General features: G+C 44.3%; 1 protein-coding gene and 1 non-coding gene across 2 annotated transcripts in view; both read left to right on the top strand.

Moving 5' to 3' along the window:
* The first annotated feature begins 9412 nt into the window (after nucleotides 1-9412).
* On the top strand, nucleotides 9413-9494 carry TRNAS-AGA. The gene has a single exon. It is a non-coding gene; the product is annotated as a tRNA-Ser (tRNA).
* Nucleotides 9495-25021, top strand: part of HS1BP3 (HCLS1 binding protein 3) — a 31020-nt gene continuing 15493 nt past the window's right edge. The window contains exons 1-4 of the mRNA XM_033142952.1: nucleotides 9495-9790; nucleotides 11192-11357; nucleotides 20749-20956; nucleotides 23879-24110. Coding sequence (XP_032998843.1) covers nucleotides 9750-9790; nucleotides 11192-11357; nucleotides 20749-20956; nucleotides 23879-24110 — 647 coding nt within the window. The 5' untranslated portion in view covers nucleotides 9495-9749. The remainder of the gene's footprint in view (nucleotides 9791-11191; nucleotides 11358-20748; nucleotides 20957-23878; nucleotides 24111-25021) is intronic.

Raw genomic sequence — 25021 nt, 5'->3', positions numbered from 1 at the left:
AATATGTGGAGGAATACTTGATTAAAGAAGGTATAAAAACGGAATTGGTGATTTTTCTAGAATGAGACACATAAGGGAATATATCGATGGATAGTATATTATGTGACAGATTGATGCATTTTGCTAGATGGTGGTATTGTATGGTGAGGAAAAGTAAGAAATGTTAAAACGTAGAGGGAAACGATATACAAATGACGGGGAGTCATTGTTTTTATTTTTCATTTTCATTTTTTTCATTCATTGTTTTTTTGGGGGGTTATTGGTTATCTTTTTTGTGATTGTGATTGTATTGTATGATTTGCATTTTTCTTTGTTGTATATTTGTGTGTGAATGTATTCTTTTAAAATATTTTGAAATAAAGATTATTTTAAAAAATTAAAAAAAGAAAAGAAATCTATCTGAAGAAGTGTGCATGCACACGAAAGCTCACACCAAGAACAAACTTAGTTGGTCTCTAAGGTGCTACTGGAAGGAATTTTTTATTTTTTATTTTGTTTTAAAGAAATCCTACTTATCTATGAATAGTGTCTGCATAACTGAGTCTGTGGTAGAATTAACCAATAAGACTTCCAGCAACCCTATGAATTACATTATACCAGGGATAGGGAACCTGTGGTTTTCTAGGTGTTTGGAAACGTCAGTGGGTGCAGAATTTGGCAGCCAGGTTGCTCCCTGGGGCAAGGCAGTTTGAGCATGTTACACCGATCCTGGCCCAACCGCGCTGGCTGCAAATTAGTTTCTGGGTCCAATTCAAATTGCTGGTTTTTACCTATAAAGGCCCAGGAGCACAATACAACTCTGGGTACTAAATAATTAGTAAAATTAGAGAACAATATGAGACAACCTTCAAGGAGGACTGGAAACTGTAGAGTACCTTAAAAAAATGATTCCAGACATGTTAAAACACTAGCTGGTTTGGAGTAAGCTCAGCAGTAAAAGCTACTCGGAAAACAAGGTGGAGAAAAGGAAGGAATAGATTAATCATAATATGCAGCAACAATAGACAAGAGAGGAAACCACGGAAGGGTAGAAGGGAAGTCAATCAATAAGGGAATGCTTATTGGAAACTGCTTGATTAATTGTATTGTATTGCATTTTTGGAAATGTTATTTATTTATTTATTTATTTTAAAAAAATAACAGGATGAAAAAAAATATTATTTATGCATCACCAGAGCTTTTCAGAATGCACATTACAGATGACCTATCAGTCCTGTACATGTCTACAGCCTCTAATAACTTCACTTTGGCACTGAAATGGATAAGCTCCTTTGTATGAAACATGGACAACTGTACTTATTAAGAGACAGCTTACCAAACCTTTTCAAACATCAACACCAAGAACTGATATCACCTGAATTTAAGACTCTTCCTATACGTTTGCTCAAGAAAAAGCCTTTCCCTAGTCATACACAGGAAAAGAGCTCCACCGGGTGGCTGATGGTGCCTATCTCATCCTTCAGTACATGCTGCATATTAAAGAATAAACAAAACAAAACAAATACAAGGTATCTGAAGAAGCATGCATGCACACGAAAGCTCATACCAAGAACAAACTTAGTTGGTCTCTAAAGTGCTACTCGAAGGAATTTATTATTATTGTTCCAGTTACAGGTGGGTAGCCGTGTTGGTCTGCCATAGTCGAAACAAAATAGAAAATTCTTTCCAGTAGCACCTTAGAGACCAACTGAGTTTGTTCTTGTTCTTGGTATGAGCTTTCATGTGCATGCACACTTCTTCAGATACACTGAAACAGAAGTCACCAGATCCTTAAATATAGTGAGGGAGTGGGGAGGGGTATTACTCAGAAGGGTGGTGGGAATGGGTGATCAGCTGATAGGTGTGGAAAACCTGTTGACGACTCTTAACGGCTGCAATTAGTCTTGCAGGGAAAGGCAAGGGGTGAGATGACTAAAGATAGCTTTGTTATGTATAATGAGATAAGAATCCAATGTCTTTGTTCAGACCAGGTTTCTCCATGGTTTTAAGTTTGGTAATAAGTTGCAATTCAGCCACTTCTCTTTCCAGTCTATTTCTGAAATTTCTTTGTATTAAGACAGCTACTTTGAGATCTTTTATAGAATGTCCTGGGAGATTGAAGTGTTCTCCTACTGGTTTCTCTGTCTTGTGATTCCTGATATCAGATTTATGTCCATTTATCCTTTGGCGTAGGGTTTGGCCTGTTTGTCCAATATAGAGAGCTGAAGGGCACTGTTGGCATTTGATTGCATACACAATGTTGGAAGACGAGCAATTAAATAGTCCTGAGATGGTATGTTTGATGTTGTTGGGGCCAGTAATGGTGTTGTCCGGGTTTATGTGGCAGCAAAGTTGGCATCTGGGTTTATTATTGTTGTTATTTTGTTTTGACTATGGCAGACCAACACGGCTACCTACCTGTGAAAGAATAAACAATAATTGCACGAAAGAAGGATCTGTAAAGCTAGAGATAGTAGGTCCACCTGGTCCACTGTGGGTACAGAACTGAAGTTCTTATTACTTCTTCATTTGATTTCACTTTTAAATTGTATGCCCCTTTCTATATTACCATGCACAAGGCAGTTTACAGCATCAAAATATACAACAAAGAACACATACCTTATCTGATCCAATACATGGAACACAGCTTCAAAATGGAATGACTTTTATAAAATAAAGTAATATTCAATAACCTATTAGAATGTAACCCAGTAGTGATGTACGGAAGTGAGAGCTGGACCATCAAGAAGGCTGATCGCCGAAGAATTGATGCTTTTGAATTATGGTGCTGGAGGAGACTCTTGAGAGTCCCATGGACTGCAAGAAGATCAAACCTATCCATTCTCAAGGAAATCGGCCCTGAGTGCTCACTAGAAGGACAGATCCTGAAGTTGAGGCTCCAGTACTTTGGCCACCTCATGAGAAGAGAAGACTCCCTGGAAAAGACCCTGATGTTGGGAAAGATGGAGGGCACAAGGAGAAGGGGACGACAGAGGACGAGATGGTTGGACAGTGTTTTCGAAGCTACTAACATGAGTTTGGCCAAACTGCGGGAGGCAGTGAAGGACAGGCATGCCTGGCGTGCTCTGGTCCATGGGGTCACAAAGAGTCGGACACGACTGAACGACTGAACAACAACAAATTAGAATGTAATAGTACACAATAAAATCAACTGTCAAAACGTCAGCAAATAATAATTAAACAGAAATTTGCTCTGAACAATAACTAGTTACTAAACTATGATTAATAAATGGAACTGCAAGTCACGATGCATAAAATACCACAATACACACAAAGCCATCTAAAAGGATCAAATTGAGAAAGAAAGATGCAGAACTTATAAAACTATTTATATATATATTTTGCTATTTCTTTGACTGTGGCTGTTTGGACAAACTAGCATCCAGGGTAACATAAGAAAAATGTTTGTTTTCCAATTATTCAGTTCTCAGACTGATGTCCTGACCTTGCAGCAGCAGCTATCCATGATTTTAGGCAGAGAATCTTCCCCAGGTGCTACCTGGGACGTTCTGCATGCAAAGCAGATGCTCTAGCACTGAGCTTTTTCTTTTTTTAAAAGTCTTTATTAGATTTTTAACCATCAGACAAATTGAACGTGACAAAAAGAACCATCATTATACAATTTCTGGAGAAATAAACCTATCATCACAACAGTATAGCAAGATCATAATTATAAAGTTTCATGGTAGTCTTGCAGCCGTCTGTTTATGTAATTAACCAAAGTCATTCTTCTATAAGTTTCCATGGGAGTGTACTGGCATAAAGTTATTTTCTTCTCAGGATGCCTTGTCAATAGAGCAGTGCTGAACATCTGCAGATTTGCCTGCTTCCATGCCATTCTTCGTAGCTTTTATTTTATCAGTTAGGTTCCCCCCCCTTCCATTAATGCAATGTTCCAAATTTCCTGCTTCCCCCATTTCTGAGAAATTTAGATGTGTGGCCTTCCGTTTCTTTGCAAACGTTAGTCATGCTGCCGTTAATAATTAGATCCCGAAACATGTTTTCGCAAGGTGAGTCATTGTAAATATTGAATAAAGCTATTTGGGGAAGAGCGGCTGCAGAGAACCGCTTTGTTATTTTGTCAGACTTTTGCAGCGTTAATTCAAGTGAAACTGCGTTTTTCTTTTACAATCCCATCGTGCGAGGCCTTGGAAACGTTCGTGTCCCATCAGCAACCATGCTAGAAATTGTCATTGCAGTCGTACCCTGGTTTTCGAACAGCCTAGTTGTCAAATGTTTTGGCTCCCAAACGCCGCAAACCCGGAAGTGACTGCTCCAGGTTGCGAACTATTTTTGGAAGCCGCATGTCTGACGGGGCTTCCGATTGGCTGCAGGAGCTTCCTGCAGCCAATCAGAAGCCGCACTTTAGTTTACGAACGTTTTGGAAGTCGAACGAACTTCCGGAACGGATTCTGTTCGACTTCCAAGGTATGACTGTAGTGGGAATGTTTGAAAACATTCCTGTTGCTGATTTCATCCTTCTGTGGACTGAGATTGCTACCAAGGAAACCTTGCTTTTGCAAAGATCCATATCTTTGCTCACTGCTTTCAGGTTGTACTGGTGTAAGAGCTAGTTACACAAGCAATAAAGTTTTTCTCCTGGACTCTATCAGGCTGCAGGTGGTAGGCACACCCTCCAACATTTATTCAATGAAAATGGGGACGTCCAGTTCCAGAATAATAGTACCGTAATAATAAGTTTTATTACTTAAACTCTGACCATCTGACTGGATTGCCCGAGCCACTGTGGATGCCGTCCAACATTTATAAAAACATGATAAAACATAAAACATAAAAACTTCCCTATACAGGGCTGCCTTCAGATGTCTTGTAAAGGTGTATAGTTACTTATCTCCTTGGCTCAGAGGTTGCATTACTCCATACCCTCCAACATTTCTCCGGTGAAAATAGGGACGTCCTAAGGAAAAGTGAGACATTCCATGATCAAATCAGAAACAGGGACAGTTTCCTTAAATCCAGGACTGTCCCCAGGGCTGTCTTAAAGGGATCGGCCGCCCTGGCATGACGATCCCTCGGCGCCCCTGGTGGGCCGCCTCTCCGCCCACCTCCCTCACGCGCTGGACGCCCCTCGGGACGGGGGGTGGGCGAGCGTGAGATGAGGGGCGTGGTGCTGCAAGCCAGCCGCCCTCCGGAGCCCCAGCTGGAGCGTAGGGAAGGGCGTGCAAAACCCCGCGCCGCTCCAGCGCCACGCCCCTCATCCCCCGAGGGGTGGCCAGTGTGGGAGGGAGGTGGGCGAGCGGGGGATGAGGGGCGTGGTGCTGGAGCGGCGCGGGGCTTTGCGTGCCCTTCCCAGCGCTCCAGCTGGGGCTCCGGAGGGCAGCCGGCTTGCAGCTCGCCCACCCGCCCATGGGGGCAGGCGCGGGTTGGGGAGGGGGCGCCTGGTATGCCGGCGGGCTTGTGGGGGCGCCCCTGGGGGGCCTGGTGCCCTGGTGCACCGCGCCACCCAGCCCCTATGATGAGACGGCCCTGACTGTCCCTGGAAAATAGGGACAATTGGAGGGTCCGTGGTAGGTTGCAAAAAAAAGAAAAAGGAAAGGGAAAAAATTAGTGATGGTGGATGGATGAGAAATATATTATTATTATTATTATTATTATTATTATTAGTAGTAGTAGTAGTAGTAATTACTTATACCCCGCCCATCAGACTGGGCCTCCCCAGCCACTCTGGGCAGCTTCCAAGAGGATATTAAAAAAACAATAAAACATCAAACATAAAAACTTCCCTAAACAGGGCTGCTGCTTTCAAATGTCTTCTAAAAGTCAGATAGTTGTTTATTTCCTTGACATCTGATGGGAGGGCGTTCCACAGGGTGGGCGCCACTACCGAGAAGGTCCTCTGCCTGGTTCCCTGTAACCTCACTTCTCGCAGTGAGGTAACCCCCAAAGACCCTCGGAGCTGGACCTCAGACTCCAATGCACTGAGAAAAATAATTTGACAGCGAAAAGGCTCAGTTAAACACCTCCCTATTTCACCCCCCTTTTGAGTGTTTCCCCCCTCTCTCATGGGATGTCCCTGAGCTTCTCCTTTCCAAATTAGTACAGTCCATTCTAAACTTTGTCGCCCGATCTTTGTTCAGTCAAGCCCTTAACACCTCCTTGTCAGGCTCTCTCACCCCCCAAACACAGCTCTTCCCTCGCAAATATTGTGAGTCAGGGACCCGGCTGCGCAGGAATCTTGTATTAATCTGCGGCAAGCAATGAAACGTGAGCTTTTTCTGCATCGCAGGTGCCCTGAAATGTGTTGGGTGATTTACGCAGACCCCCGAAAGGCTGTCAGAAATGGGGCATCCCGAACCTGAGACGGGAGTTATGTCTCAAGCCAGGCAAGTGGCAGGTTTATCTTTCAAGTGGGGTTGCTTAGGACTTTGCCTTGATTGGAACTGATGGGAGGACATCAGAGATAATGGAGAACACAGCAGGGGCGGCGGGGTGGGTGGGTGGTGGAGTTCTCCCAGATCTCTGCCATAAATACAGCCTACATTGAGAATGTGTGCATAGACTAAACCCCCCCCCCCAAAAAAAACCCAACAGACTTGCCAGACCATCAATAGCCTCACCACATTATAAAACAGCAGACTTTAAATCTTGCATTTCAACCAAACAAGGCCTGATGTAATAATAATTAAAAAGGCCCTATACAGGTTCACATCTGGCTTTCGTAACTATCACCCAGAGAGGTAAATGATATCAATTCTCTCAGAGACAGCTTTCACGAGAGACACGTCAGCCCCAAACACACTTATTTAGCAAAAGTTGCTTGAAATAAATAGAATTTAAATGAGGTTTAATAGGATTTCAACTGTGTCGTTCAGTAGTGAGTTGTTGTTTCTGATTTTCCGCATCTGCATAATTCTGCCCTGCCATCCAAGATAATACATGGCCAGATGTTAAGGTTTTTCTCAGAGCTATTATCCCCACTGGTATTTATTTATTTAGTTAGTTAGTTTACTGGTCGTGCTCTACCAGGTTAAATGTGTACCTCTAAATGGTTGAGGGAATTAGGTATGTTTAGCCTGGTACAGAGGAGACAGAAAGGAGATATGATAGCCATCTTCAAATATCTCAAGGGCTGCCACATGGGAAATGGCGCAAGCTTGTTTACTCCTGCTCTGGAGGGCAGGGCCCAAACCAATGGCTTCAAGTTACAAGAAAGGAGAGTTTGATTAAACAAGAAGAAGAACTTGCTGGCAATGAAAGCTGTTCGATAGTGGAATGGACTCCCTTGGGAGGTGGTGGACTCTCCTTCATTGGTGGTTTTTAAGCAGAGGTTGGGTGGCCATCTGTCACAACAACAACAACAACAATTCATTATTGTGGTTTCCCCAGCCACTCTGGGTGGCTTCCAATCAAATATTAAAATCATGATACAGCATTAAACATTAAAAACTTCTCTAAACAGGGCTGCCTTCAGATGTCTTCTAAAAGTAAGATAGTTGCTTATTTCCTTGACATCTGATGGGAGGGCGTTCCACAGGGCAGGTGTCACTACCGAGAAGGCCCTCTGCCTGGTTCCCTGTAACCTCACTTCTCACAGTGAGGGAACCGCCAGAAGGCCCTTGGAGCTGGACCTAAGTGTCTGGACTGAATGATGGGGGGTGTAGACGCTCCTTCAGGTATACAGGGCCGAGGCCGTTTAGGGCTTTAAAGGTCAGCACCAACACTTTGAATTGTGCTCGGAAACGTACTGGGAGCCAATGTAGGTCTCTCAGGACTGGTGTTATATGGTCTCAGTGGCCACTCCCAGTCGCCAGTGTAGCTGCCTCATTCTGGATTAATTGCAGTTTCTGAGTCACCTTCAAAGGTAGCCCAACATAGAGCGCATTGCAGTAGTTGAAGCAGGAGATAGACAGAGCATGCACCACTCTGACGAGACAGTCCGCGGGCAGGTAGGGTCTCAGCCTGCGTACCAGATGGAGCTGGTTGACAGCTGCCCTGGGCACAGAATTGACCTGCGCCTCCATGGACAGCTGTGAGTCCAAAGTGACTCCCAGGCTGCTCACCTGATCCTACAGGGGCACAGTTACCCCATTCAGGACCAGGGAGTCCCCCACACCCGCCCGCCCCCTGTCCAAGAACAGTACTTCTGTCTTGTCAGGATTCAACCTCAATCCGTTAGCTGCCATCCATCCTCCAGGCGTCCAGGCACTCACACAGGACCTTCACTGGTTTTGATTTAAAGGAGAGGTAGAGCTGGGTATCATCCACATATTGATGAACACCCAGCACAAACCCCCTGATTACCTCTCCCATCGGCTTCATATAAATGTTAAAAAAGCATGGGGGAGAGGACGGAAGCCTGAGGCCCATGGGTGCTTTGGTTGATATTCCTGGATTTTTTGGGGGGGGGGGTTTGCACTAGATGATCCTCGGGGTCCCTTCCAACTCTATGGTTCTATGAACACCTGGAGGCCTACACAGTTCCCATTCCTAGTTTAGGGGGCACTGGTGTGCTACACTAGGAAATGAAACCTTGTCAAGCATTCCAGAAAATATACTGGCTAGTTATCCATAGGGAGCAGGGATATCAATGCAAAGATGCTCAAAGCTGCGGCATTCTCTCTCTCTCTCTCTCTCTTTCTCCTGCCTCCACTGGCAATCCTGAAGCCAGATCAGATGACTGCTTAGTCAGTGGAAGGAAGCCCCATTGAGTTCGGTGGAATTTAGGCATGCAATCACAGGGTTAACCGCATAATGTTCCCAAACCAGAGGCAAGGCGTTTTAGAGGCTGACCTCTCTGAATTAATTCTCTTGCTCCACCTGTCGTCCGCAAACAAGCCACTTCCTCCGGATCCTGGACCAGCCCCAAATAATACACTCAGCAGGGTAAAGTGGCTTGCTTTATCTAAACGTAACGCTTTCAAATCGGCAGCAATACTAAAAAATGAAAGAAATAAAAACCACGCATGGGCGTAGCCAGGATTTTTGTTGTGGGGGGGGGGGACTTTTGTTGGGAGGGGGCAGAACCGACGTGATTGGTCAGTTAAGTGTTTTACTTGATAGGAGGCGGGCAACTGCCCCCCCCCCGCCCATGATACCGTGGCTTTCAAGGAAGAGGCACAACTACGATATTGCAAAAGGTTTGGTGAACCTTACCCCAGAATCACAATGTAAAGCAAGGTCGACGTGGCATAAATAGCTCCATGCAAATTGCTTACGTGGAGGCGTTTTGGTTTTTCCCCCAATGCAGATTTAAACGTTTTATTGGGACAGGGGGTTAACTTTCATTTCCTTCTGCATGGCGGATTGGACTAGAAGATTACCCTCCAATTTAGGTTCCCTTCCAACTCTACCACGCTATACTGTTAACAGCTGTACAAAAATCCTTGCGGAGGAGGTGGGGTGGGGAAGGAGAATTTAAAAAGACTTGTTCAGAAATCTTCCACCACTAGGAGTAGTCGTGGCCGAGTGGTTAAGGCGATGGACTAGAAATCCATTGGGGTCTCCCCGCGCAGGTTCGAATCCTGCCGACTACGGCGCCAATTTATTTTTCAAAGGGCCAAACTTTTAATTGAAACGCCTCGATCCTAGCAGGGCGGGGGTTTCCCGGAAGAACCAGGATGGGGCCGCCAGAGGCAGCGTAAGCCCAGCTCTTGGGAAGGGAAACTCGTGACACTCCGATCTCCTCCTCCTCCTCCTTCTGTTCTCCAGCCTTGCAACAACAGCGGCACTTTCGCTGCGCGCAACTCCCAGCAAAGTCTGCGCTGTGCCGCTGGAGCTTTGGCGACAACATGCAGCCCAGCTCGGGGCCTGCTGTGCTGGTTACCACCAGGTAAGGCGGCTTGTAGTGCAGGGGCCTCGGTTTGCTCTGTCTGCCTGCCGCTTGCCGCTTCCCAAAAGCGGGGAGGACGCGGGGCTTGGAGAGTTCAGGGGAGCCTTCCTGGCCGAGCAATCCCCGGGATCCAGATGCATGCCTTGGGCCCGGAGCAGCAGCGGGCATGAGCTCCCTTTCCGCCTCCTCTGGCTGCATCTCTGCCTGCGCCTCCTGCCTCTCCAGTAGCGCTTCCTTCCTTCTCCTCCGCGGCTCCCCTCTTCCCAAAGGGTAGCTGGTGCGTCAGGGCGCACGGGGATCTTTGCGCACCCATTCGCCTGCTTCGCATAGCTGTCAAGTTTCGGATTTGAAAATAAGGGATCAGCACCCACAAAGTTGTCTAATACCATATCATATATCATTGAAACTGCCCCTTTCAGAAACAATAGAATACTGAATGGTTTAGTTTATATAAACTATGCAGGGGTTTATGCTATGCAAAATGAACCATGGAAAGAGAAGGGAAGTCACTGATATTTTAAGGTTGGCTAAATGAATATTCTGATATTTAAAGAAACTGCCCCTTTCATATCATGGCTAGGACTGTTAATTAGATTACAATAATGTGGTTATGATTTAATAGATAAAGGATAGGGTGCAGCAGAAGGGGAGAAGTAACAACTCCATGGAAAATGAAGTGGGATGTTGACGAAAATAGTTGATTGTGGTTTGATTGTATATGTTGAAAATGTTGAAACAATAAAATATAACTGAAAAAATAATTTTTCAGTTATATTTTATTGTTTCAACATTTTCAACATATACAATCAAAACACAATCAACTATTTTCGTCAACATCCCACTTCATTTTCCATGGAGTTGTTACTTCTCCCCTTCTGCTGCACCCTATCCTTTATCTATTAAATCATAACCACATTATTATAATCTAATTACTTCTGTTGCTCATAGCTCAAATCCTGCTTGCGAGTTCATCATACTTTAATATTTCTTTAAGTAGTCTGAGAAAGGCATCCTTTCTCCCATAAAACACTCGTCATTAGATTCTCTTAATTTTGCTGTTCATTTTGCCAGTTCTGCACCGTCCGTTATCTTACTTATCCCTTCTTCTTTGGTGTGGTCCTCCTCATTTAATTCTCAGGATAACCCTGTGAGGTAGGTCACCCGGTGGGCTTCATGGCTGAATGGAGATTTGTAGAATTGTAGCAGATGGGGCCCAGAGGGTCATCTAGTCCAACCCCCTGCAATGCAGGAATCGCAACATGGAGTCCCCCATTCGAACTGACCAGATCTGAACCTTTTGCCCAACTCTGGATCGAAAACTGATGTCAGCATTGGGAGTCTGTTGGCACTGAAACGTGGTATTGAACTCCGATTGAACTCTCTCTCCGTTTTCATTCGCAGACCTCTTCAAAACACCCACACAGGGATCGATCTGTCCGTTCCAGAGTACCAGGAAATCCGGGGAAAGATGATGTCAGGCCATGTGGAGTATAATATTGTCGCCGTGACGCAGCTGCCTGCTTTCAAATCAGCGAAACACAAGCCAGAAGACATAATTCAGTTTATGGTAATCCATTATGAAACGGTTGCTGCTGCTGTTGAACTGTTGTTATGTAACAGAGAGAGCGTGTATGGATACTTGAGCGACACTATGAATCTAGGATGTTCATGACTAGAGATGCGGGTGTAGGAATGCAGGTGGCACTGTGGTCTAAACCACTGAGCCTCTTGGGCTTGCTGATCAGAAGGTCAGCGGTTCGAATCCCCGCAACGGGGTGAGGTCCCATTGCTCTGTCCCAGCTCCTGCCAACCTAGCAGTTCGAAAGCACACCAGTGCAAGTAGATAAATAGGTACCGCTCCGGCGGCAAGGTAAACGGCGTTTCCGTGCGCTCTGTTTTCCGTCGCAGTGTTTTGTTGCGCCAGAAGCAGTTTAGTCATGCTGGCCACATGACCCGGAAAGCTGCCTGTGGACAAACGCTGACTCCCTCAGCCTGAAAGCGAGATGAGCGCTGCAACCCCATAGTCACCTTTGACTGGACTTAGCCTCATTGGGGCTTGGGGCCTCTTTCTGAACAATGTGGGGAGGAAGGGACTCTGGACTTTAAAGGACCTTTGTTTGTTTATTTTCCCTAGGATTTAAGGAAGGCATTATGTTTCTATTTCGAGGGAAAACATGACAGATCGTATCCCCCTTTGCTACAAAAATTGGTTCGATTAAAAAAAGTTGCCTTAAGTATTCAGTGGAACAATGTAGCAGCTACTTATGTTGTAAGCCATGGGTAGGCAAACAAAGGCCCAGGGGCCGGATCACCTTCTAAATCCGGTTTGCGGACGGTCCGGGAATCAGCATGTTTTTACATGAGTAGAATGTGTGCTTTTATTTAAAATGCACCTCTGGGTTATTTGTGGGGCCTGCCTGGTGTTTTTACATGAGCAGAATGTGTCCTTTTATTTAAAATGCACCTCTGGGTTAGTTGTGGGGCACAGTAATTCGTTCATTTCCCCCCCCTTTAAAATATAGTCCGGCCCCCCCACAAGGTCTGAGGGACAGTGCTGAAAACGTTTGCTGACCCTTGTTGTAAGCACTCCCTGCAAACAAATCCTCATATTGGGAAATATCCGAAGCAGATCATTTTAAGAAAACCACCATTTGTGCAGGTTTCTTGTTTCATAGGGGAAGATCTATACCTTGCACCAATAGACTTTGGATGCGAAGAAAGCATTTGATTTTAGAAGACAAATTAAGATGCTTGCCTGTAGCACAGAGGAAACAAAAAGCTTCTTGGCAGTTTATGTTAATAGCTGGTTCTAAGCTGGTTCCTACATACATGCCCATCCTTTGATAACTGTAGTATCAAACAATGATTTGCATATGTGAATGGGCGATAATGCTTCGTAGGTTATTGAATCACCTCTCCCCAACCCCAATTTATATTCACCTGTGTAATTGTTCTCAGTGGAGCCAGTTCACACATCCAGCATTGAGTGTAGTAGAGATTTCTCAGCCAAATGTGTGAAATGGCAGCACTCAACCAGCATTTTCCACGGAAGTAATGTGAGAAGAAGGATTCTGTCATGACTCATTCACACACATGCAACCCATCACTTGATGCCATCAAGTGAGGAAAACGCCTGTGAACCATTCCTTTGCCTCTAATGGAGGGATGGGCAGCTTTTCAACCTCCAGATGTTGTCAGTCTCCAGCTTTCATCAGTCCAAGCCAATATGCCCAGTCACCAGAGAAAATGGGAAGTGGAGTCTTGCAACATCTGCTGCAATGAACAGTGCTTAAGTTTTGGAAAGTTTTCTTCAGCTTCATTTTTTATGCAGGGCATGGCGAACCTGTGGTCCTCTGGAAGTTGTTGGACTCCAAGTCCCATCATCCCTAGCCAGCATTGTAAAGCATGATGGGAGGTGTAGTCCTATTGACACCCAGTGCTGGATTAAACCCTGTGGAGGCCCCTAGGCAGTCAAAATCTGGCCTTGCAAATTATCTCCCAATACTTGATTGTAGTCAATATTATTTTGATCCCTTGTCACAGGGCCCCTAAAAGGTGCCTATCTGGTAATCTGGCACTGATGGCACCATATGTTCTCTATCCTTGCACAAAGCCATGTGGCATTAAAGCGACTTTGTTCCTTGGTTCCTTTTTAGAGACCCCGGCTGCTCTGATTTCCATCCCTTTCTCAGGAGATAATTAATTTAAACATTCCAGTCCCCCACTGGAATGGTATTTTCATCCTGCGAAATATTTTTGGGTCAATGTGGCATGGTCAAATACCTTAAATAGTTTACCCGGTGTAGCTAATCTTAATTCTTGAGCTTGTTGCAGGCAGTTGAAAGGGAAAGAAGGTATTCTTTTCCTACATGAGAGATGTCACATTCCGTCTTGTTGGTGTTTCCAACCAAAGTAGTTGTGCCATGAAAACCTACTCAGTTTCACCTTGACCTGTTACATTATCCAAAGCTATTTAAAGCTTATCTGAGCAGCTTCATCTTGCCAGCCACCAACCTCTGAAGTCTTGAGTATGTTTGTAATTATATACAGCAATACACTTAGTAAGATTCCTTCGAGCCAGTGTGGTGTAGTGGTTAAGAGTGGTAGATTCGTAATCTGGTGAACTGGGTTCGCTTGCCCGCTCCTCCACATGCAGCTGCTGGGTGACCTTGGGCTTGTCACACTTCTTTGAAGTCTCTCAGCCCCACTCACCTCACAGAGTGTTTGTTGTGGGGGAGGAAGGGAAAGGAGAATGTTAGCCGCTTTGAGACTCCTTCGGGTAGTGAAAAGCGGGATATCAAATCCAAACTCCTCCTCCTCCTCCTCCTCTTCTTCTTCTTCTTCTTCTTCTATTTTTTATTTTTTATTTTAAGCCTAAGCAATATTTTTCCCAGTTAAAGCTGGAATATGACCATAACAAACCTGAGATCTCCTAGGCACTGGGGAAGGGCTCAAGGGTAGGGCTCGTGTTTGGCATGTTTTACGGTAAGTTCAACCCCTGGCATCTCCAGGTAGAGAGAGCCTTGTCCCAAATCCTAGGGAGGTCCTGACTAGCATTGTAACCAGTGCTGAGCTAGAGGGAGCAATGACCTGACTCAGTATGGCGGAGATCAGCAGCTTTCGAAATTTGCCAGGCACCAGGTGCATTCGGTGCCTGGCTATCGGCCACTTGTGACCAAGTGAAGGTGCCCGGGTGCCAGGATGACGCCTGACGTCTCCCCCATCTGGAGGTGCATGCCTGGGGATCCTTGAATCTTGCCTGTTTTCACACACCGACAACACATCCTTTAGAATTCTCTCCACGATAATTTATCTGCACAATCAGAACGAATTTCAGGAACCAGGAAGTCGTTTTTGAGCCACCTGGCCCCCAAATGTGCAACTAGACGTTCTGTTTTGGCGACTGAAACCCTTGTTTTAGGAGCCAATTGGCACCTAGTTAATATATCTGAGTTTCTAACCCTGGATCAGGAGATGTCAATAATGAAGCACAAGTGAAGTCTGAAAAGAAATTGCAGAGGGCAAGAGGGATTTTTCTCCTTTTACTCTACTTCCTCCCCAGCATGTTCCCTCTTTCTCTCGAAGGTACACATGCAGGCAAGTGTGTCCTTTCTTTCTCAGGGGCTTGTTCTTCCTCATATTCTCATTTAATCTTCTCCTTTGCCAGTGTCACCGGGAACAAGAACAGGGTGAGTTTTCAATAGCATTATGCCAGGGACGCGGTGGCGCTGTGGTCTAAACCACAGAGCCTAGGGCTTGCCGATCAGAAGGTCGGCGGTTCGAATCCCCGCAACTGGGTGAGCTCCCATTGCTCGGTCCCTGCTCCTGCCAACCTAGCAGGTCAAAAGCACGTCAAAGTGCAAGTAGATAAATAGGTACGGCTCTGGCGGGAAGGTAAACAGCGTTTCCGTGCACTTGCTCTGGTTTGCCAGAAGCGGCTTAGTCATGCTGGCTAAATGACCCGGAAGCTGTCTGCGGACAAACGCCGGCTCCCTCGGTCAGTAAAGCGAGATGAGCGCCGCAACCCCAGAGTCGTCCGCGGCTGGACTTAACAGTCAGGGGTCCCTTTACCTTTACCTATATCTTTATCCAGTGTTCACCCATTCTTTCAGTATGGGGTTGCTTCATGTATTTGCTGGTGAGCTTATCATATAGTTGGGCTTTCTGAGATACTTTTGTGTGCAGTGTATGTTTCAACCCTCAGAAATAAAAATACACACAATTACCGGTATATACTGTAGTAAACCTGAGACCAGAATCCAGTGTATTTCCCATTAAACGCTGTTGGCCTTACTTTCTGAGTGTGGTGCTGATAATGCCATGGTTGCAGGTTCGATTCCCGTATGAGACAACTGCATATTTCTGCACTGCAAGGGGTTGGACTGTATGACCCTAAGGGTCCCTTCCAACTCTACATTTCTATGATTCTTTGAGTAAACATTTATAAGGTTGCCCTGAACCCTCATCGCTTGCAAAAGCTGCAGTTCCCCCTCCCCAAATTATTCTTGGAAATTCCTTACTCTTTTCCTTGCTGTATTAAATTTGATCCTTTCTTTTCCTTCTCTTCTTTCTTTCCCTCTTTTTCTCCTAACACATCTAGGTGGCATTTTTATCTCTGATTCTGATACCACTGTAAAAAACATACAAAGCCAACAGCCTAGACCAGGAGTCAGCAAGCGGCCCGCGGAGGTCATTTGACCCCCCCCATGAGCCGCCCCCGAACTGAGTTGCCTGCTCGTGCAGCGCAGCACAGCGACTCGCTTCCACGGCATTGAAAATCACGTGTGCATGCGTGTGTGCGTGATCCAGCCCACAGAGGGATCTCCATGGGACCGATCTGGCCCAGGCAAGATAAACCTTGCTGACCCCTGCCTAGACTCTCATACATGTCTTCATAGAAGTAAGCGCCCTTGAGTTCAGTGGAGCTTACACCCAGGCAAGTCGTCTCCTTTGGCGATCACTCGTAGCCGAGTAAGATTGTCTTCCATGAACACGGTTTTAACAGGGAGTCCATAGGTGACTGCGGAGACCAATTCTGGATCCACACGTCCTTCCACAGTGGGGACATAGGTTTCTGGGTGGGAGTTGATCACGGTGAGAGTTTGCCAAGCATGCCTTCCTCTTAGCACGTTTCTCCATTTCGTCCTGAGTTTGAGCATCTTCGAAGCCCATGACACCTTTGGTAAAGGCTGTTCACCGATTGGAGCACTCGCAGGCCAGTGTTTCCAAGTTGTCGGTGTTTATACTACTTTTTTTTTTAAGATATGCCTTGAGAGAGTCTTTAAACCTCTTTTGTTGACCACCAGCATGTGAGTATAGGATTGAAGGCTAACATCCAGGGGTGTTACAGTTCAGTCAGTCGAGTATGAGACTCTTAATCTCTGGGTTGTGGGTTCGAGCCCCATGTTGGGCAAAAGATTGCCGCATTGCAGGGGGGTTGTACAAGATGACACTTGTGGTCCCTTACAATTCTATGATACTATCATAAGACTTTGGACACATGGATAAATTTGCCTCTGGCCAGATCAGCACAGAGGGTGGCAGGGTTTACTGTCATGGCACTAGCCACCCCTGGGAAAAGAAAATCAGTTAAAAAGGGGTGAGAAGAGACTGGAGTAAAAGATATGGGCCTCAGACTCCCTAGGCCACCCTGCCTTATGCAGAAGTTAGCTCTCGATGGATTCAGACCAGGAGACGCCCACTTTGCTGCCTAAGTTGCTAAACTTAATGCAAACTTTCTCCTAGCTGTTATTCTTCCTATGTTGTACTCCAGGGTTGGGGACATATTTATGGCTCCCTTGATGCAGTGGCAAGCTCTACTGTGAGGTATCTTTCTGGATCGACCGTTAATAGGGAGCACGGCCTGTTCTCTGTGTGTACGGGTTTATTTTTAAGGACGTCATTTCTGTAGCAAAATTAAGAAATGTAGAAGAGCCTGAATCTTTTGAGTGGTGTATGATGGGTGGTTCCAGTAGAGGGCACTCAAACACCATTCAAGAGCATATTTATCTAGGCCTGGAGGTGACCAGAAAGACAGTGTTCATTTAAGAACAGGGAATGCACTGAATACTTGTGCTTAGAATCACAGAATGGTAAAGTTGGAAGGGATCCCAGGGGTCTTCTAGTCCAGCCCCCCTGCAATGCAGTAATCTTTTGCCTAGTGTGAGACTCGAACCCATGATCCTGAGATTAAGAGTCTCATGCTTAACCAATTATTGAGCTATCCCAGGTTGTTCTTATTTGAAATCAATGGATATTCTACACCAATCAATAAGTTTATTATCCAATGTGATGGCGAAGGAGTTCTGTTCCGTGAATTGATAAGAATGGGAGTTTCCAGTGTGGCTGTTTATTGAAAATTCAAGCTGATATGTTTGCATAAAGCTTGCAACACCACCAGTTTATTAAACATTCATCATGATACGCTATCATGGACGTTAAATGAAATTGCCAGGTTCTGGTGATTATCTCACACTTTTTCAGCGCAATTTTCTATCATTTTTGTTACCAGAGTTTTTTCCAGTAAGAAAAATGATGCAGTGATTGTACTAGGAAGTGCAAGGTATCACCCAAAGTTTGTGTGAATAAATCTGGATGTGCCCTTTAAGGTTAAACGCAAGCATACTAGGAAACTAAAAGTTGGCGGTGGTTCGAACCAGATTTGATCCTAATCGTTTGGTGGTGAGCTTAGGCTACATCCTGAAATACAAGATGAGATTTATGGATCTGAGTTAATGGACTATGCAGAATCAGATAAGATGACAGGAAGAATTCGAAACCGACGGGACCAGGAATTCCTGAAGGATTGGACTAAATTTGAGAAATATTTGAAAGACAATTGTAAACAACAAATTACGCTAGTAGGTTTACAAGAAGTTTTGTGAGGTTAATTTTAGGAAATATTACGGAGATAATTTTGGAAGATAATAATTAAATATTGTGATAAAAAGCAATAGTGAAGTTGGAAATGCAAGAAGAAGTTAGGAAATTTGAAAATCTTGAGAAGGGGTTGATGGAAGTTAAAAATATGTATAATAGATGAAAATTACTGGACATTTAAAAGAATGTATGTAAAATTCAATAAAAATCTTTTTAAAAAAAGAGATTTATGGATCTGTGTTCACATTCAGATTTTTGTTGTTGTTGTTGCTGTTGTTGTTGTTGTTGTTTCAGTGCTACTATGTTTTTCTTCTCGGTCTTTAAAATTATAGAGTTGGAAGGAGCTTTGAATCTGCAATATAGCATTCCTGACCACCCTTGCTCTGAATAACTTATGCTCGAATATTTCTGATTACTGTATATTCTGGCGTATAAGACTACTTTTTAATCCAGGAAAACCTTCTCAAAAGTCGGGGGTCGTCTTATACTCCGGGTGGAGAATCTGCGGTCGAGTATATCTCAAACTATATTTTAACTGGAAAAGTTGGGGGTCGTCTTATACGCCCAGTCGTCTTATACACCGGAAAATACGGTAGTTCTGTTATCCAAGAAATGGCCTTGTCCTTAAATCAGCGTGTGAACAGATTGTCAAAGGGGTCAATGCAAATCCACAGAAGCTTGTTGCTCCTTGTACAGATAATCCTTGGTGAGCATTTCTGGGGCCACAAACAAAGGCACTTCTGTAAACAAGGCAGAAACTGTGTTCAGAAGGTCCCATATAGCAGCCACTGGCAGAAGAATGGGCTCTTCATGGCAAACGTTGCCTTCCTAAGCTCGTAAAATTTGCAAGCATTCATTTCTTTTCTTTTTTTCCCGATTTTCATTTATTTATTTATAATTTTCGAGTTTAGACATTTCACTAATTTTATACATTTCACTAATTTTACAATCATTTTGACATTTCAAAACTTGACTTCCTTCCCCCTCTTTCTACAGTTCCTTAAATTTAATTTTTAATATCGTCATTCATTTCTTTTCTTTTCTTTTCCGATTTTCATTTATTTATACTTTTCGAGTTTAGACATTTCACTAATCTATACTGTATATATATATATAGAATTGTTATCTTGATTTCTTATTCTTCCAGTCAAGCATTCATTTCTTCACCCTTCCCTTCATTTCTGTATTGCTTCTCCTTTGTCAGGGTCACTGGGATTCCTGCATTGCTGGGGGTGGGACTAGATGACCCCCAGGGGCCCTTCCAACTTTACAATTCTATGAGCAGGGTGAGTTTTCGATAGTATTTATGCCAGGGCTGTGTCCTTAGCCAATGTTCATCCCTTTTTTCAGTATAGGTTTGTTTCAAATCAGGGCTGGATTTAGGTTTGATGAGGCCCTAAGCTACTGAAGGTAATGGGGCCAGCTGTCCTTTGCCAATGTACATCCAAGTTCTAAAGGAACTTTTGTTATTGCCAAATGCCAATGTTTTTTTCATTATTAAGTTTGTTATGAATAAAAAAATCATTTTAAGTTAGAGCTTAATACCTGTAATTATTTCACTATTAATATTTGTTGTTTAGTCGTGTCCGACTCTTTGTGACCCTGTGGACCAGAGCACGCCAGGCACTCCTGTCTTCCAGTGCCTCCTGCAGTTTGGTCAGACTCATGTTGGTAGCTTCAAGAACACTGTCCAACCATCTCGTCCTCTTATTAATATTAATATATTAAGTATATATTCTTAAATGTATTTCACTATTAATATACTTCTTCTTAATTGTATTTCAGTTAAACAATTACTTTGAGGAAATACATGTTTTGTTATGTGCAAATGGCTTTAGATACCTATTATGTCCATAAATTACCATGTAGCATCTATTCAGCACAAAAAACAGCGGCAATTTGTTGTTGACAATGGACAGCTGGGCGTATAAAGGGCCCCATTATATTCAGTAGCTTAGGGCCTCATCAAACCTAAATCCGGCCCTGGTTACCGGTGGGGGCTGTGAGCCTCCAGCCGTTTGACTTCACCACTGGAGACGCACTCCATTGTCTTTGAGACTGATGGATGCCAACAAAAAATAGCCACTTGGTTAATTTCCCACAATTTATCAGAGCCGTGCAAGTTTGGGGCATTGTGGAAGATTGAAAGTGTGGCCAGATTTTTTTTTAATGGGAGGCAGGGCATGCATTGACCCTGGCCTTGCCAAAACGTTTGGCCCTGGCAGCTGCCCAATGAAAATGACCCTCTAGATATGCTGCTACACTGCGGTAACAAGAATAAGAGATTGACTCTTTTTTCCCATTGCAGTATATGTAACTCTTAGAGAAACTGTAATTGGGAAACAACTTTGGAAATCTAGCTCATTATCCTATGGACCCATTTCCAAATTTGTTCCCCGATTACAATTTCTCTACGGCTAACTTGGTCCATTAATTGTAACAGGAGTATAAATAAGTTGGATTCGACCCAGTGTATTTTGTTTTAGAACCGTGAGCAACAGCAGCCTGCGCTGTGACAAAGCTGCTCCATTTTTTTGTCATTTAATGACAAAGACAAATCCTGCCTATTCTGCTTACAGGTCTCAAAGAAGTACAGCGAGATTGAGGAGTTTTATCAGAAGCTGGCTACACGTTACCCACAATCGTCTCTGCCACCACTGCCAAGGAAAGTGCTGTTTGTTGGGGAGTTTGACATCCGGGAACGGAGAGCTGCGTTTAATGAGATCATGAGAGCCATCTCCAAAGAGACAGATCTAGCAACAAGTCCCGAGTTAATGGAATTCCTAGGTAACTCCCAAGCATGCATGTCTTTTATTCAATATCCAGTGACCCTTTAAGCTTTTAAATACCAGAGAAATTTCGCAAAATCTGCTGTATCTCCTATCAGTTTTCAATACACTTTCCCCATTCTTAAGGTATTAAATTCTCATGTCCAAGCACCTCTGCAAACCTGCTAGATTTGATTTCCTGCAAACCCTGTACTCAGATTGGTCTTGAATTCCATAAATACTCCATTGCCTAATTGTGAGATTTGGTTGTAAGAGCACCCTGTGACCTAGACATGTAATGTGATTTAAAAAGAAAAAGTCACACCTTCATTATTAATAAGAGAAACGGTCTAGGCCACATGGTCTGTGTACTTTTCTCTTTTAAAACTTCTGCACTAAGGTAACCCAAATGTTTCAGTAAGAGTTTGCAGACTTAATGGTTTTTTTGGGGGGAGGGGGTATTTTCTTGTTTTATATAATTTATTCCATACAACTTGCTCATTGTATGGAAGGCAGAGAGTGATGTAAAGTGTAAAATCCCTGTCTGAATCACTCAGGATCTTGCCTCTGAGATTTCTCTAGGCATTATCCACACAATGAATTAGATGCCAGATTTATTTTTTATATAACAAACCTGACGTTTTCAAAACACCGAGTTCTTCATGGAATGCAGCCACTATGTTTGCACCAGACGATAGCAGAATTGCAGGATGCGCACTGCCGTTGATGTGGTGACGTTGCCAGTGGTGGACCTGCACAGCTGCTCATTATATGTATAGAGGACTTAAAATTGGGTGGATAACCTCTGGGCCTTCAGATGTAGGAGAACTCCCAACTCTCACCGGCCCTTGTCAGCATGCCGAGTGGGCAAGTGGGAAGGGAGTTGTTTTCCAGGAAAATCTGGAGAGTTACAGGTTCATCATCCCTGCTTTAAATGCACTGTGGAAAGACTAGGCGCCTGGCTACTTTTGAGAGTAGCAGAAACTAAAGCCTCTGTTTGGGGATGAAACTGTGTGGCAGTCAATCATCTGCATAAAGGTAAAGGTAAAGGGACCCCTGACCATTAGATCCGGTTGCGGACGACTCTGGGATTGTGGCGCTCATCTCGTTCTATAGGCCGAGGGAGCTGGCGTACAGCTTCCAGATCATGTGGCCAGCATGACTAAGCCGCTTCTGGCGAACCAGAGCAGCGCACGGAAACGCTCTTTACCTTCCTGCCGGAGCAGCACCTATTTATCTTCTTGCACTTTGACGTGCTTTCGAACTGCTAGGTGGGCAGGAGCTGGGACCGAGCAACGGGAGCTCACCCCGTCGCAGGGATTCGAACCCCCGACCTTCTGATCAGCAAGCCCTAGGCTCTATGATTTAAACCACAGTGCCACCCACATCCCTAACCATCTGCATAGCAGCCTCCAAAAAACTGCTGGTCTGGGGCTCTAACGTCGTCAACCCCCCTGCTTGCATTGCAGGGGGTTGGACTAGATGACTCTCGGGGTCCCTTCCAACTCTAAAATTCTATCTGAATTAAAGGAAAGTATTCATTTATTTCAATAATTTATAACACCGCCATTGGTATATGCCATAGGAGCCAACCCCTAGGGGCTGAGGTCTCTTTGCCCCTCCCTAAAATATTTGAGGGGACTGGGCCTCCCAAAGTTGATGGACATTGCCATTAAAATGGTGTGGGTGTGCCCTGTCATGTGACTGATTATGTGGGGCGGGGCTTACTTGTTCCCCCTCCCCCCCAGGTATTTTATTAAAGTTGGTGCCCTAACGCAAGGTTACATAAGTGAAGACTATCTCGTTTTTCTGAGATCTCCAGGTGGTTTATTGTAATGTGTCCATGGCACTCTTTGAAACCCTACACCAGAGTGGCTAAAAATGACAGGCAACCAACAACTGAGCTAGACAAACTCTGTGATGCTCAAATGTGCTGTTTCGGGGCCCTGTAATTGGGAAATTTTTTAAATGTCTGATGTTTTGCCATTTTTTATGTGCTGTAAGCCACCCAGAGTGTCTGGGGAAACCCAGCCAGCTGGGCAGGGTAATAATAATAATAATAATAATAATAATAATAATAATAATAATAATAATAATATAATTCCACATAACCTTCCCCCACCTGCCTTTAGTAGAATGAGATGCTGTTCTGTTTCTAATGTGCTGCCAAGATTCCAGCAGCTGTTATGAGGGTTGTTTTGTTCTATTTTTGTAGTATAAGTATTAATATTCATGTTTTTTTTTAATGTGTTGTAAGTCGCTTGGAGACATTTGGCCTACAAGTGGCTAACACAAGGGTAGGCAAACTAAGGCCCAGGGGCCAGATCCGGCCCAATCACCTTCTAAATCTGGCCCACGGACGGTCCGGGAATCACCGTGTTTTTACATGAGTAGAATGTGCCCTTTTATTTAAAATGCATCTCTGGGTTATTTGTGAGGCCTGCCTGGTGTTTTTACATGAGTAGAATGTGCCCTTTTATTTAAAACACATCTCTGGGTTATTTGTGAGGTCTGCCTGGTGTTTATTTAAAATGCATCTCTGGGTTATTTGTGAGGCCTGCCTGGTGTTTTTACATGAGTAGAATGTGCCCTTTTATTTAAAACACATCTCTGGGTTATTTGTGAGGTCTGCCTGGTGTTTATACATGAGTAGAATGTGTGCTTCTATTTAAAATGCATCTCTGGGTTATTTGTGGGGCATAGGAATTTGTTCATTCCCCCCAAAAAATATAGTCCGGCCCCCCACAAGGTCTGAGGGACAGTGGACCGGCCCCCTGCTGAAAAAGTTTGCTAACCCCTGGGCTAACAAGTCCAATTAAGGATGATGAAATAGTTCTCCATTTTGTTTGCCAAACTGTCAGAAGTTGGTGACGTTGACACGGGACAAGACTACCCTCTTTTGCAGCCTCTGCGTTCAGTTTTCCATGTTGTGCTTCTGCAGGAACCAGATCCACCAGCGCCACGGACATCAAAAGTAAAAACCTCCCCGATGCGGAAGACAAGGACGACGAGAACGAAGCCTTTGATTTCTTCAAAGAGGAAAGGACGCCCGACCCCGTTCCCCTGTTCAAATCCTCGAAAGAGCAGGATGTTAAACACAGAAAAGAAAAAGAGGAAGAGGAGGAGGAGGAGGAGGACGGGGATGACGATGGAGACCCACTTGGTGTTATCAAGTATGACTTCTCAATTTTACAGTGCTCTTTATGCAAAATGTCTGTCGTTAATCTGTTCTGCCATACTGTCCTAGTGTGTACTTCTGAACTGTAGTAGCTGTGTTGATGCCCAATAAAGAAGAATTGCAGGACTTGAGAAAGGAGAGAGAGACAACTCAATTGTATGGGGGAAGATCCCAGCATTTACAGCATCTCCAATTCAAGTGCCTAGGGATACTTTCTTGTCTTCAGTGCTGGTAGCAATCAAAGAAGGCATCTAGACCACCTAGGGTGCTCTAGTCCCAACTCCCTGCAGTGCAGGAATCTTTTGCCCAATGGGGGGCTCATATCCAAGGATGGAGCTATCTGGAGCTCTTGATTAATCCTCTGAATTCTCTACGAGAAGCCCCCAGAAGCAGGACTAGATTATTTACATGAAAACATATGAGCAGGCGTGATCTTCATAACTATGGCAAATCCCAGCCAATGTTAAGCATGTGTAAATAGCACTTTGAAGTTTTAAACTTTTGGCTATAGTGTGACACCCCCCCCCTTTTGCTAAAGATATATAGCCATACTGCAATGGTTTTATGATTCTTAAAGGATTCCTGAGTGGTTATCATTTTCTGTCTAGTCATTATGCACTTTACGCATTCTCATTTAACACCTTCTATAAGTATCTGAAGAAGTGTGCATGCACACGAAAGCTCATACCAGGAACAAACCCAGTTGGTCTCTAAGGTGCTACTAGAAAGAATTTTCGATTTTGTTTTGACCTTCTATAAGGTTATGCTTAAAATTCTACAAGGCAGGCTTAAGCAGTATGTGGACCGAGAACTCCCAGAAGTGCAAGCTGGATTTCGAAGGGGCTGAGGAACCAGAGACCAAATTGCAAACATGCGCTGGATTATGGAGAAAGCTAGAGAGTTCCA

This window comes from Lacerta agilis, chromosome 3 (assembly GCF_009819535.1).
Source record: "Lacerta agilis isolate rLacAgi1 chromosome 3, rLacAgi1.pri, whole genome shotgun sequence".
In the NCBI taxonomy this organism is placed as follows: domain Eukaryota; kingdom Metazoa; phylum Chordata; class Lepidosauria; order Squamata; family Lacertidae; genus Lacerta; species Lacerta agilis.
Note: the sequence above shows the minus strand (reverse complement) of the source record. Positions and strands in the feature narration are given on the sequence as shown.